The following is a 14,499-nucleotide window of genomic DNA, read 5'->3' on the forward strand; positions in this document are numbered from 1 at the left end:
AAGGAGAAGGGTCTCTGAGAGATGAACAAGGCTGAGCCCCACTTCCCAGTCTGTGTCTGGAGGAGATGTTCCTTCATCCTCTACTCTAACCAAAAACACGTGGCACAGCAGAAACAAAAAACCCATCTTTCTTTTAACAAAATAAAAAGACAATCTGCACCTTCTTCATGCAGATCCTCAAAGCCTGATTTTCTCTAACACTGTCCATCTGTCTTAGGTATCTACAGGACACTGAGGTGGCCCAGATGGGGCACGACAGGAAGTGCTGCCATTTTTGCTGGGAGAGAGATCCCCAAGCTTCTGAGGAAGCTATGTGTATTCTGTGGAGGAAAAATGGCAAGGGCCTCAGGGCTTCATGGATGGAAGAGAGAGGCTGAAGGAAGGGAGGCAAGGATGGGAGGAAGGGGTGAAGGAAGTGGTGCTGGCCTCAGGCCATGTGAGGCCTAACTCTCTTGCCCAGGCTGAATGTTTGGAAGGAGGCTCAGTGCAAACTTGACTAACATATATATGGCTTTTTATCAAAGCTAGGGACACAAAGTGAAGAGGGAATGGAACACAACTGAGCGTGGGGTAGAAACCCCAGCAGGTGTCCTCCACCAACCATTTGGAATGGATATCTTGCTTCTCGGCATTCATAGAGAGAAGCCTCCCTAAGGAAGGGTAGGATGGGGCCTCCCCACATGTCTCCCTGGGCCACGCGAGCTACCCATAAGCTGTCTGGCATGGAAGGCAGAGGAGTGGAAGCTGGGGGGAATCTCAGCACTCCCACCTATCTCGTCTGGGAAATCTCTGCCATCTGTCCACCATCCTCCCCCTTCTTACCTGGACTTCAGGGGAACTAAGAATATTTAAACCTTCCTTTTAGAGTTCTCTGGCTCTGTACAGATAACAGTCTTCAGATAGCGTTGCTCCACTTAGATTAAAAGAGAAAACAGAAGCAAAAGCATGATGGGGAATCAATGCAAATGAACCGCATAGCTTATATTCTGGAAAGGGAGAAAGCATCTGTGTTTCCCACTGGAGGGGAGTGAAGAAGATCCAGGAGTTTCATTTGGTCTTTCTAGGTAATGGGTCTTGTTTCTTCATAGTTTGACGTTAACTGTCAACAACAGTGAGTTCCCAGGAGTGATGGTCCCTGTTAGAGCCTGACCAATGTAGTGAATAGTTCATGTCCAGGAATGTCCCAGAAACCACGCTTGTGGGGAAACCATGCCTGACAGGAGGAAGTCTATGATGGCATCGGGGGTTTGGTCCTAGTTCCGGACAAATCCAGTCTCAACATCTTGCCTCCCAAATAGCCACCCACAAGGAGTATGGGAGCTTCTGGCATCTGACCAGGATTCTGAGCCCTCTCCATGAGCTGACAGAAGATCTCCCACTTGGACGGTGGACGTCTCTTCACTTCAGGGTCCCTGAAGAACCTTCTTTTTCCACACGACTTCACTGTCCATGGCTCATTCCAGGATTGCAGAGAGATGCTCACACACACACACACACACGCACGTGCACAGACAGACAGACACACACACACACACACACACACATCATAGGCCACTGTGTTGCCTTTCCTGTCAGGAAACAGGATGTGCTGCCATTTTGTTGGTCCAGAACACTCAAAAAACAGGAAGTGCTGCGACTTTCTGCCGGAAGAGGGCCTCACTCAGGGTGAGGCTTCAGTGAAGCTTTGAAGAAGGGAGAGGGAAACGTGACAGGGCATGCACCAAGGACAGCTCCTGGGACGATGAAAAGAGCCAGTCTTCTCTTTCACCTGTTAGGGGACTCTCCTCACACAGCCATTATTGGGAAGTTGGTCTTTAAAAAGAGATAAAGGAAGGAAAAACAAGGACACAACCACAAACAAATGAGAAAGAAAACCTCTAAGGTCGCATAACTGAGGTATTGATAGCTCTGGATCTTGTCAGTGTCTGTCACGGCGCGGGGTCCCGGCCGCTGCTGCCTACTTGTTCTTGCCCAGAAGTGCGTCCACCTCCTCCTCAGGCTTGAGCGAGTGCCACTGCGCGATGGGCCTCCGGGGGTTGGCCAGCATGTCGGACCAGTGCCGCAGCTCCGTGCCCGTGGCGTTGCTGCCCACAAAGATCTTGCCGATGGCTTCGTTCTTGCCCAGCTTGTCATAGTCCAGCACGGTGACCACCACCTGGACTTTCTGCGGGGAAACAAAGGAGGGAGGGCGTTGGCAGGTGAAAACAAGCGATCCTGTGACCAAACTTCTCCTCCTCCATCCTCTACTCCAAATGCTCGGCAAGGAGAGGCCTCCCAGGGCACCCGGCTTCCCTCTCTGGCTCCAGCGAAGACCGAACTTACACGGAGGCCAAGGCTGCACCTTCTGGAAACAGCCTTTGTTTCTACCAACAGGCACTTACGGAGCATGTGCCGTGCTCCGGCTGTTGCTGAGGGCCTGGGGGTGCGGGGCGCTGAGGAAAAGGGAAAAGGTGAACATCATCTCTAACGAAAGCAGCAGACATGTACTCATAAACTTACAACCTGAAGTGATAAAGTTGAAGCTAGAGACGGAAGCAAAAGGTACTATGGGAACTCAGATGAGGTGACAGTCCTCCTCTGGTCAGTCAGGAAAGGCTTCACAGAGGAGGTGACACAGAAACTGGGAGGTGAGGGCTGAGGGCTTCTCTAGGTAGAGAGAGGAGGATCCCAGGAAGGAAGAGAACCCTGGCATTGAGTTGGGAGATTCACCAGAGGGGGACTGGGACTGGCTGGGGGGCCGTGGCGGGGTCTGGGGGGTGGGTCGTGAAGGCCTGAACCAAGGCGGGGCGGTGGGAATGGAAGTAGGGGCCAGACTGGAGAGGTGTTGAGGGAAGAGAATCAAGAAGACTTGGTGGTCAGTCAGACTGGCCGAGGGGACAATCTGCACCTTTCGCTGGCCTGCCCCCCACCCCAATTCAGGCTCATCCTTTTAGGACCCAACTTGCTCTGGAAGCCTCAGCTGTGTTGTTCACCGTGCTCTGTGAAGCCGTCATCTCCCTGTGTTTCAGTGGCCCGTTACTGCTGCCCTCCCGACTGTGAGGTCCTTGACAGCAAGGACCGTGTCTTCTACACATGGGTTTCTCCAGCACCTCGCAAATTCCTGGCACTTAGGCAACACTCAGCAAAGTATGTTGGATAAATGAGAAAGGAGAGAAAAGGGCAGGGGGTCTGAGATGATGCCCAGGTCTCTCACTTGAAAACAGAAGGCAGACGAAGCAGACAAAGCGGGTTTGGCTGGGAGGGGTGCGGGGAAGATCATTACACTGGTGTTAGGCATATCGAATTTGAAACACCTGGGCCAGCACACTTCGTATCAATCTTAAGTTTTCTACAAGGAGGACTCCTCTTGGGGTCCATTATCACTGAGCTGCCCCTTGTCCCCTTGAAGAATTCTCCAGAGATGATGGCGTCAGCTCTGACGATTCCCTTGGCACCCCTGCCTCCCAGCCCTAGGGTGGGCGGGGGAGGGGGTTGGGGGGGAGGAAGAGAAGAGGGGGCAGTTTACTCCAAAGAGGGAGAGATCAAGACTCCAAGACGATCCAGCACTATGCAATGTTCAACTCGTGCCATTTTCAGAGCCCACTCGTGGCCCTTCGTGGTGAAAAACAGGTGTCACCTCCAACACTTACAGAGATTGCTGGTAGGAGGAAGGAAGGAGAGAGTAGAGAAGGAAAGGATGGAGGGAAAGAGGAGANAGGAAGAGGGGCGGAGGGGTAGCTGGGGGCAGGCCTACGCAGCAGCAGAAGTGGGGGAAGAATGACCAAGGTGGGAAGTGGCTGGACCAGGAAGAGCAGGGAGACGAGGAGGCTGCCCCCACCTCCTCGGCAGCTCCAACCTCACCGGCCCACCGCACACTCGTGGGCCCCCCGGTCCTAAAGGAATGACTCGTAGAACTGTTTCGAATAGCTCGTGTTCATCTCAGAAAAGCGGAACGCTCTAGAAGGGGCCCCGGGCAGGAGGCCCCAGGATGGCACCGTGAGAGCCGGAGCCCTCCCCCCACCGAGCGAGGTGGCTGGGGGCCTTTGTGTGAGTTCCCTGCAGCCCCACGAGGGCACGCGTGCCGCCCCAGCCGCTTGTGCCCCCGTCCCCGAACGCCCGAGCACCTGAATCTGCTCGAAGGGGATCTCAAAGCTGAAGGACTCGTTGAAGTAGGGGTTCAGGGTCTTCTTCTTCACCGTCGTCTTCTTCTTCTTGAGCCTCTTGCCATTCTGCATCAGGTGGATCTTCACGTAGGGATCTGCACAGGGAGAGCCCCAGCCCGGAGCGGCTGCCTCAGCCCCCACGCTCCCAGCAAACGCGCTCACCTCCCAGAGCGCCCACCGACCAAGGCCAGGCACCCAGCAGGGCCTGAGGCACGGGCTGCCGAGTCCAAAAGAAATGGAGTCAGCGTCTAGTTCAGGGGCAGCAAGCGGGCTGCACCTCGAGGACCACTGCGGGCCTGGAGCATTGCATGCGGGACTAAGGAAGGCCTCTTCCAGAAGGAGTAAGGGGGTCCCTTGGTGCTATCTGTCCTAGGCAGGGGACAGAGCAGTGCTAAAGGCCATCCCTGATTCAGCACAATCCTTCAGACCTTGCAGATGAGAAACTGAGGCCCACAGAAGGGAAATGACGTGCCCCCGGCCACACGGCGGTCAGTGGCAGAGCTGGGGTTAGCCGATGGACCTGCCCGGTGGAGCCCGCCCACAGGCCTGACTCCCAGGAAGGTGCGGCAGGGGCAGCGTGCTCCCTGTCCCAGCAGACCCAGTGCTGTGCGCCAGCCCCACTCTGAGCGCTCCCCACCCCAGTCCCCTCCAGCAGCGCCTCTCCTGGAGGAGGGTCCCAGATGGTTGGTGACACGACAGAGAAGCAAGCTCTGGGCTGCACCCCATCCCCTTCCTACACTTCCCTGGGAGAAGCCACTAACTCAACTGAGAGATGAAGCTTCTCTGATCTTTCCTCCATGGCCCACACTGTCTGGCAGCTCAGAGTGGCGGCAGGGCACCCTTGGGCAAAGGAGGGAAAGCCGGGCGTCTCCTGCTCCACGGTCCTGCCCTCAGGACCCACGGCTGCTCAGAGATACCCTCTGTGTCCCAGGGCAGGAAAGTGCTCCTCTAACGGGTGTGTGAACGGAGGGCTCTGGGCAGTGACTGGAGGGCTCTGGGCAGTGACTGGCTCGCTGGTGCCACCCAATGGCAGCCAGAAGCCCTGCATGTACCTGAAAGGCCACCTACGTCCATCTTCTTCAGGTTCTTGGCCTCCAGGATGCAGACAGTGAGCTTCCCGGCCGTGGGCACGTAGCGCAGGGAGGTGCAGATGTCACCCAGCTTCTCTGGCTGTCCAGGGGGAAGAGCAGGATCAGGGTCATTTCAGCCATCCCACCGCTTCTAGCACAGTTCACTCTTCCTTGCCGAGACGAGCAAGACAGTGGTGCCTCCCCAGCTCTCTGGGTCCCCAATCCCCACATCTGTGACGTTTGAGAAGGTCTCAGGGCCTCCTGCTGCAGTTCAACAGAGCCCCTGAGAGTGGCGCTGCAGGAGCCATGGCCTCAGGAGGGCATGGAGCAAAGCACAGGCTGCGAGCAGGAGTGTGCGGGTGATAACTGGCTGCATCTAGACAGATGCAGGGTATGGCCAGGCTCCTACCCCAGGCCTGGGGGAGGTGGGAAGGAGTGGGCGTGGTCCACTGGAAAGGGTTCATTTCCAAGGACACTGGGAAACTAAGCGTCTCAGAAGCCTTCCTCCCTGATTCCTCCCGCCCCCAAGGTAGCTCCCGGTCAACCATTCCACTTGCAGAGTGACCCGTGGTCTTCAAAGCACTTTGCGTCCCTTTTCTTAGGTTACTGTCACCACAACACCTTCACATAAACAAGTCGAGGGTTCTTTGTGACCAGTGAGAGTTCCACAAAGTCCACAACACTTTAGCACTGGGGTCAGAATGAGAACCCAGGGCTGCTGGTTCCTAAGAGCTCTGCCAACATCATGCCAGAGTCGAGCTTCTCAGAGACCAGGCCACTCGGGCCGATTCCGACCACCTCACCCATATCCCAGCTTAGGTGTGCTGGCCCTGCTTTCACACCGCGTGAGAGCCCCAAGGCAAGGAATGGTGTCTTAAGTGTCTCTTCTCCCCTCCTCCATCACCACCTGGGACTGTGCGGGGCCACAGCAGGGGCTTGACCAAGACAAAGGACCGATGCTTGGAAGGAGCAGTGGCTAAAATGGAGTATTTGGCACACAGTAGGTGCTCAATAAGTGTTTGGTAAGTGATTGAACGCTGTAGCAGTTGCTGGGAGGACAAGCCCCCATGCTGAGAAGCCTTTAAAATAAATGTGGGCTTTCCCTGTGGGTAAACTGAGGCACGAAGTCATGAATCACTGGTCCTAAGTGACAGCAGAACATTAGGAGTAAAATAATGATGGTGTTCTCCTTTACTTGAGTACCTACTAGATGCCAAATGCCTACTGGGTGCCAGGTGCATTATAGAGGTAGGTAATCTCACCTGCAAAAACAGACTACAGGAGAGAACCCAGGTCTAAACAGATTAAGCGACCTGCCCAGGGCCACACACAGCTGGGGGTGTGGAGCTGGGACCCTAACCCGGCTCACCTAACTCTAAAGCCCACCCTCTCCCTGTCATGCCACTAGGTGGTAACCCAGGTGGGCAGCCACATTCATCTTCCACCCGGTCTCCCCTCTCACCTCCTCCTTCTCCCCGCCCTGCAGGTCTCTCCACTCCTCGATGGGCTGGCCAAGGTCCACGGTGTTCATAGGCACCTTTACCTCTCCAATGATGTCGTGTTTGGAGAAGCGGTCAAAGTCGTAGATGGCCATCACCAGGGTTTTGCCTCCTAGCTCCTGGTATGGCACCTACAGGGCACAAGCAGGGTCAGAGAGGGGTCAAACAACCCACGCACCTCCAGGGGCTGCTGTGGGCAGGACCCTGGGTCTGAGCTCTGTTCCCGCTAACCCACAGGACTCCCCTGAGTCTGCAGACACAGAGAGACAACCTCGGGCTCTGCGAAGAGCTGAGTGTGTGAGGGGAGGGGGATGTCCCAGTCCTACAGGAGCCTGAGTAGTGACCTCACACACATGCCCACAGTCCAACCTGCCATTGTTCTAGCCTGAGCTCATTCCGGAGTCTTAGCCTGGACTAAGGACCAGGGAAAGGCCTGCAAAACTCAAGTGGAATTGGGATCGGGGAGGGAACTGGCATTATCCTTCCCGCCCACATCACCTTGAAGGTGAAAGTTTCATTGAAAGCAGGGTTCAGTGTCTTCCGATGGACTTTGGTCTCGTATTTCTTCTTCTTGTCTGGAAGAAGGAAGACTTTGACATAAGGGTCTGAGGTGCCTCCCATGTCCAGGGCAGGCAATTCAGCAGCCTGCAGAACGCCGACGGTAAGCTGAGGAGAGAACGAGGGGGGCCCTGAGTCTCAGGACTGCTCCAACACCAGACCCGGCTCCAGACCCAGCATGCACCAACCCCTCCCAGCTGGGGGCGGGAGGAGGTGGGAACAGGCTGGTGCTAGAGACGAAGACCGGTCTTCATCTCCCCGTCAGGAATTTGGCATGGCATCAGTGGAAATGGAAGCTAAGAGGGCAACTGATTTGCCCAAGGCTGGCGGGCAAGCTTACAGCAGGGCCCATCTGAACCAGGGAACCTTCTCTAGAGCAGGCTGGTGGCCAAGGCAGAGTCAATGTCTCAGGGTACTTGCCTGTGGTTTCCAGCCCACCCCACTCCATGGAAAGGAGCAATGCCTATGGGCTGAGGTGGAGTGTGGAGCCGTTTCTATCCCCCTCCCACCCAAATCCCAGCCCTCTGCCCCGTCCTCCGTTCACCCCCCAGCCCAGCCCTCATACCTGGTTGGCCTGAAAATCATAATCCAGGGAAAACTGCAGTTTGCCCAAATTCTCTGGCTCTTTCTCTTCCTCTCCTTCACCTTCTCCCTCAGTCAGGCCGGTCTCTGCATCGTCATCATCCTGTGGGGGCTGGGCAAGAGGAGGATCGGCTTAAGAGGAGAGAACGGAGCCTGGCCGGTGCAGGGCCATCGGAAAGCCAGCCCCTCTGTGCAGACCCTCACTTGAAGCTGAGTGTGGGGGCGAGGAATAGGAATGTGGCACTGTCCTGGGGACTTGCTCTGCACAGCCACTCAGAGCCCCCAGGCAGCCCCCCCCCCACCCGGAGCCCCAGCCTGTGTCCTGAAGACGTGGCTCTGGTTTGGGTGAGGCTCTCTCCCTGCAAGACAGTCCTATGCGGCCAGGCACCGTGCCAACGCTCTAGAGTGTCTTGAGGTACCGGAGAGGCGCTTCCCTTGTTAGCCCCTCCCCAGTACTGCCCCAGCTCAGGCCCCACCCACCCTGGGCAAGACTTACCAGGAGCACGGTTCGGGCATTCAGGAGTACGGAGAGTCCACAGAGGTGAGAAGATAAGGAAAAAAATGACGTAAGAAGAAATCCTACATCTCAGACCAGCGCCTGAAGTCCCAGGAACCTGGTGAGACCAGGCTGGGCTACACCCAGATCATTCCTGGAGTCTTTCCTCCTACCCCGACTTCATACTGCAGGCTTCTTTGGAGCACACACACACACACACACACACACATTCACACACATACAGGCATGTATAGACATGCACACACAAGCACTCGAAGGCTTTAATCTCTGGCTGACTTCTTCTTGAGATCAGGCCCTGCCTTCCATCCTCCGTATTGATTTCCTGAGCAAGAGATTTCTCCTAGTCACTCCCGAAACAAATGAACGAATGTGGGTAAAAGTGAAGCACACAGGGGCCTTTGTAAACTTAAAAGAAGAAACTAGGGTTTACCAAAGTACCTTTCCAGGCCAATCAACCCCCAAAAACAGGGGTAAATAAACCAAATTATTATGTGATCAGAGAGATGGATTCCAATTGGCCCTGTCTGGGTGCCTTGGGACCATTCTTTTACCTCATTCGATCCCCTACCCATCCCAAGTAGATGCCTCCAGTGAGATTTTTGTCCTAAAGGCAGGAAAACACAAGGTCACTCCAGTGGTGGTTTCCTGGTGGGTTGGTGTTTCTCTTTCCAGTGTTTTGTCCCATAGCCTTTTTGGGGGTCAATATATTGTTCTCTTCCTCTGTCTTTTCAAGGATGAGTCCGTGCTAACACGTGAATAAGTCCCCCCTTCCCACCAGCTGATGGGTAGACAACATTTCACTGGAGATGTAGCCAATAGGCAAGGGAGGACGTGTGGAGTTCTAAGAAGGGGAACTGCTTTAGCTGTGGAGCCCAGAAGACCCTGCTTCACCTTTCAGCTGGGCTGGGCTCCTCTCCGTTCCTCCCACCCCTGGATCGTCCTACCTGACCGCCTTTCATGTCCTTCATGTTCATGGCGTTCTTCATGCCTTTGCCTTTCTCCTTCTTGTTCTTCTTCTTCTTACAGCAGCATTTCTTGCAGATGCAGAAGCAGCAGGTGAGGAGCAGGAGGCCAGCGACCACAGCAATGGCGATCAGTGCCCAGGGTGGTACTGCCCACACAGAGAGGACCCCGAAGTCAGCAGTGCTCTGCCTCAGGTCCCCTGGCCCCACAGCATTGGCTAAAATGGTGGAGACTATGAACTCCCACGCCCACACTCCACCTTTTTAAACTACACACTCATGAGTGATTGACGTATAAGTTGCGCATCTTCTTGCATGTCTTTTCATTAATGTCTTGCTCTCTCCTTAGTCTACAGCCCTTGTGGATATAGCCCCCGAACTGAGAGATAGCAGCCAGGTGTATACAAGATAGAACATAAGTTAGGCTCTGTTGAGTTTTCACTCGTTTGATCTATGGCTTATATTGGAAAGAATGAGATGTCCTTCTCTGACCCAGGTATAGGAAGAGCCCCTTCAACCCATTCCCTACACCCGGTCTTGACAGGGACGACCCAGAGCCAGCAGACCAAGCTCCTTAAGGACCTAGAAGGCTCAGCTTTGCAGAACTCTTGAACGTTTGGGTATGGGACCTGGGCTGCTCTCCGTGGTCCTGAAGCACCATCTCCCACTGGTGGGTGCTGCTCCCCTTAATCTCTGGTGACGCCTCTACAACCTTGGCCAAGAATTCAGAAAGCAATGGGAGGATGACAGGAGGTATTTTCTGTCTTCCAAACTAAAGTCGTTTCAAAATATGACTAGAGGGGCGCCTGGGTGACACAGCGGTTAAGCATCTGCCTTCAGCTCAGGGCGTGATCCCGGAGTTATGGGATCGAGCCCCACATCAGGCTCCTCCGCTGGGAGCCTGCTTCTTTCTCTCCCATTCCCCCTGCTTGTGTTCCCTCTCTTGCTGGCTGTCTCTATCTCTGTTGACTAAATAAATAAAATCTTTAAAAAACAAAAACAAAAACGAAACAAAATATGACTAGAAAACTTCAATAATGACTTCGGTTTCATGATTTTTCATCTTCCTTTGGTATCAACATTTGACAATTTTCTAAGTTGTAAGAACTTTTCCCCCCCTGGGAAACTGGAGCACATAAACCCCTTTCTTCCCTTTATTAGTGTCGGACCACACTCTCCCCCATTCCTGAAGGGACTCCCCAAATAACCCATCCTGGAATCCAAACATGCGGCCAAACACTTCCCAGTGGTGCTCCCCACTCTTCCCCACCCTGCCCTGCCCACAAGGCCTTTCACTAACCCTAGCCTCACCCCGCCCTCTCAGCCACCTGGGACACTCACAGGGGATCTTCTGGAACTCATTGAAGAATTTATCCTTCGCTTTGGTCAACATGTCTTCCTTACTCTCCCCAGCACTCCCGCTCTCGGTAGAGTTGTCTAAGAGTCCCGTTGATATTGTGGCGGTGGTGGTGGCAGGAGCCGCAATGGGCTCCTGGTTCCTCTTGAAGATGTTCCTCATGGTGGCAGAGGGGATCGCTGCAGATGAGAGGAGATGGGAGCAGATGAACATCCCGGAGGTCTGAGTGCAGAAAGCTCTACCCAAAGGACCAGGAAAATTCTTTCAAAAGCTATAGACTATTAATAATAATTCCTTTATAATTCAAAGATACTTCCCATAATATTAACAACTGTGGTGAAACAACAACAGTAATAGTCATCATCAAGTTAGGACATATATGAGTCAGGCACTATGCAAAGTACATTCCATGCATGACCTCATTTAATCTAAACAATAGCCTAATGTGTGATTATTATTCCCTTTTAACAGATGCGGAAATGGAAGTTCAGAGAGGTCAGGCAGTTTTTCCAAGGTCACTTAGCTGGCAAGTTCTGAAACTGATGTGTGAACCAGTCAGTCTGACTCCAAAACCTGTAAACCTGGGGCGCCTGGGTGGCACAGCGGTTAAGCGTCTGCCTTCGGCTCAGGGCGTGATCCCGGCGTTACGAGATCGAGCCCCACGTCAGGCTCCTCCACTGTGAGCCTGCTTCTTCCTCTCACACTCCCCCTGCTTGTGTTCCCTCTCTCACTGGCTGTCTCTATCTCTGTCAAATAAATAAATAAAAAATCTTAAAAAAAAAAAACCTGTAAACCTAATCGCTTTCTTCTATCTCATTTAAATCCAACCACAGAACTCTAGGAAAGAGGCAAGCTTCTGCTATTGAAGACTCCTTCTTGAGCCTGTCTCCTCCTTAACTTCTTCCGCGACCTCGTTATCTGTTGTCTTGTTATCGTTCCTGCTGTTATCATTCCTGCCCTCAATCTACATCAACATCTCTAGAAAAGGGAGGGCAAGAGATTGAAAGAGAAGCTGCCCATAATTTTACCATCGAGACATAACTCAGGTTCACTTTTTGGAGGATTTTGTAACGGTTTTTCAGAGTGTGTTTTACATGTTGAGACCATACTGCATGTAATTCGGCATCCTGCTTTTTTTAACAAAAGATTTTATCATAAGCCCTTTCTCTCTCTTTTTTAAAAAGATGTATTTATTTATTTTGGAGAGAAAGAGACGGAGCGCGTGCACACACAAGCAGGGGAAGGAGCAGAGAGAGGGAAGCCGACTCCCTGCTAAATGCAGAGCCTGACGTGGGGCTCGATCCCAGGACCCTGAGATCGTGACCTGAGCGGAAATCAAGAGTCAGATGCTCAACCAACTGAGCCACCCACACACCCCCAACCTTTTCTCTTATCATTAAAATTTTCCTTTATGATTAAATAGCTAAATAATACCCCACTACATGGAAGTACCATATTTGTTTAACCATTGCACTATTAGGTGTTTAGATGGTTTCCAAGTTTTTGCTGGTAAAAATATTACTGCGGTGGCATTCATTTAAGGCAGGAGTGCCCTGCTCTGTTAAAAGTGGGGCTTTGGGAAGATAGCTCCACAGGCATTGGAGGAAGGGAAGCTGGGGCTGTGGTCCAGCAGAGGGCTGGTTCCACAGACCAGCCAGAGATGATATGGATCCAGACCAGAGGAGGAACAGAGGGGATGGAGTGAGAGGACAAATGTGAGAACCATTCATTCATTCACTTAACAAATTTACTGAGCTCATACTATGCTCCCTTTGTGGAACTTACCATAAAGTGAATTAAAAAACTGCACATAAGAGAATATAAAATTGTAATTCTAAGAAATGCCACAAAGGAGAGATACTTGGCGGTATGTGTTTATAATGGGCTACATTTGACCTAATCTGGGAGAGAAAAAAATGCTTTCCTGAGGAACTGATTGAGACCTGAGGATAATGGGAAATATCCAAGTGAGGAGGCGAGAAGGAGCAGCCTGAGCAGCAAGAAGAGCATGTGCAAAGGCCCGGAGGCAGTAAGCGGTGTGCTGAGCACAGAACCTGAAGGAAGACCGGACTGGAGGGAGCCTGGGTCAAGATGGGGCTGGCAGAGCGGGCCAGGCCGGCCCAGGCACAGAACCTCAGAGGCCACAGCAAAGACTTTTGTCTTTACCTGAAGAGTAATGGGAAGCTGTCAGAGGTTTTAAGGATGCAGGTAATATGAACAAATTTACATTTTGGAAAATTGCACTTTGGCGGCAGTGAGTCAAAGCCTAGAATGCACCCTGACTCCAGAGGGAAGGGGAAAGAGTTTAAAACAGCCAATAATGGATGTCTTGTCAGGCCCAAGTTCCCATGAAAGATTCTCCAGTGTTCCTGGGGAATCACCAGAGGAGAATGACAAACAGCTGTTTGGAGGAACGTAGGGCTATTAATAATAAAGCCGCAGCACAGAGCAGTGGCTCTTCCAGGGCCCGGAGCCTGGAAGGCACTTTTAAATCCACTTCCGACCAAAAACATGAGGACAAAGCTGCCCAGCTGAGCAAGGGAACAACGAAGATGCTGGAGAAGACAGCTCTTGATAAAAGGCAGGCCCGGGGTCAGGCACCCGGAGACGGATGGGGTAGAGTCAGGCCCCCTACTCAGCTACACATCTACAAAGTGCTGGGAGTCATCCTGAGCTCCTCTCCTGCCATCACCCCACAAGGCATCCGCAAATTCCTCAGCTCCATTCAGTGATTTCCAAATTCGGCCACTTTGCGCCCCTCTGCCTGGAGTCCCGCATAGCCTCCTATGTGGAAGCTTCCCACTCTCCTCCACTCAGTCTAATCTCCACGATGCAACCAGATTCATTTATTTAAATCCTCCAATGGCCTTTCATCACACTCAGATAAAATCTCGGCTTGGCCGGGCCTCTGGCCCCTGGCTAACGCCCCAGTGCGTTTCCTAAGTCTTCGGCTCTCAGCCCCTCAGTTCCTGCCATAGTGGCCCTCCTGCTGCCGGTCACAGGCTCGCCAACCCAACTCACAGCCTTCGCACTTACTTTCCCCTAGCCTAGCCTGTTCTTCCTCCAGAAATCTCCTTGACCTTCCTGAGGCACCATCCACCCCTCCCATCTTCATTTCCCACCATTGTCCGTCATGCCAATAAATTTTTCCCTAATTCCCTACAACCCCTCCCCTTCTCTGCCTTTTTGTGACCCCGCCTGGCTAAACACCACTCCTGGAGAAATTCCTCCCTCCCCCATTAGGGACTGAGTGTTTGTGTCCCCCCCAAACTCAGATGTTGAGATCTAATGCTCAGCGTCCTGCCGTTAGGCTGGGTGGCCTGGCAGGTGCTTAGGTGATCAGGTGGGGTCCTCACAAACAGGGTTAGTGCGGAGAGCAGAGGCCGGAGCTAGCTGGCTCCTTCCGCCAGGGGAGAAGCCAGACATCGGAGGTCTGTAGCCTGCAAGAGAGCTCTCCCCAGGACCCAACTGTGCTGGCACCCCAATCTCAGACGTCCCAGCTTTCAGAGCTGTGACAAAGACATTTCTGTGGTTGATAAGCTTCCTGGTTTATGATATTTCGTTACGGCAATCCGAGCTAAGACACCCACTATCAGCGTTGTCCTCTCCACTGCCCCCCAGACCACTGAGCACTGCAGGCGAGCATTCTGCAGGACAGCAGCCAGGCGCCCCGGAGATTCTCAACACCAGCCTGCCCTTCCACCCTGCGTGGAAACTTTCATATACATTCCCACTCACCGTGCCTCCCTTCACAACGGACACTGCAAACCTTCTATTTCCACGGCCCTGGGGCTTGCCCATGGCCCCAACAC

General features: G+C 53.2%; 1 protein-coding gene across 1 annotated transcript; it reads right to left on the reverse strand.

Annotated features, from left to right (window-relative positions):
• Positions 1 to 960: 960 nt before the first annotated feature.
• On the reverse strand, positions 961 to 10,849 carry SYT2 (synaptotagmin 2). The gene is made up of 8 exons (XM_008685130.2): positions 10,672 to 10,849; positions 9,313 to 9,479; positions 7,835 to 7,954; positions 7,210 to 7,377; positions 6,675 to 6,842; positions 5,195 to 5,312; positions 4,104 to 4,237; positions 961 to 2,164 (listed from the first exon to the last, which is right to left on the reverse strand). The coding sequence occupies exons 1-8, from the start codon at positions 10,847 to 10,849 to the stop codon at positions 1,958 to 1,960; spliced, it is 1,260 nt and encodes a 419-aa protein (XP_008683352.1). The 3' UTR covers positions 961 to 1,957.
• Between the last annotated feature and the right edge of the window lie 3,650 nt (positions 10,850 to 14,499).

Source organism: Ursus maritimus, unplaced genomic scaffold, assembly GCF_017311325.1.
Source record: "Ursus maritimus isolate PB19 unplaced genomic scaffold, ASM1731132v1 scaffold_2, whole genome shotgun sequence".
Lineage (NCBI taxonomy): Eukaryota > Metazoa > Chordata > Mammalia > Carnivora > Ursidae > Ursus > Ursus maritimus.

Excerpts from the sequence above, each read along its gene's own strand:
- SYT2 (XM_008685130.2), bottom strand. The coding sequence starts at position 10,849 with ATGAGGAACATCTTCAAGAGGAACCAGGAGCCCATTGCGGCTCCTGCC. Across the intron at positions 6,843-7,209 it reads ATGAAACTTTCACCTTCAAG|GTGCCATACCAGGAGCTAGG; the intron begins GTGATGTGGGCG and ends TGTGCCCTGTAG. Across the intron at positions 5,313-6,674 it reads AGGGCGGGGAGAAGGAGGAG|CCAGAGAAGCTGGGTGACAT; the intron begins GTGAGAGGGGAG and ends CCCCCTGGACAG.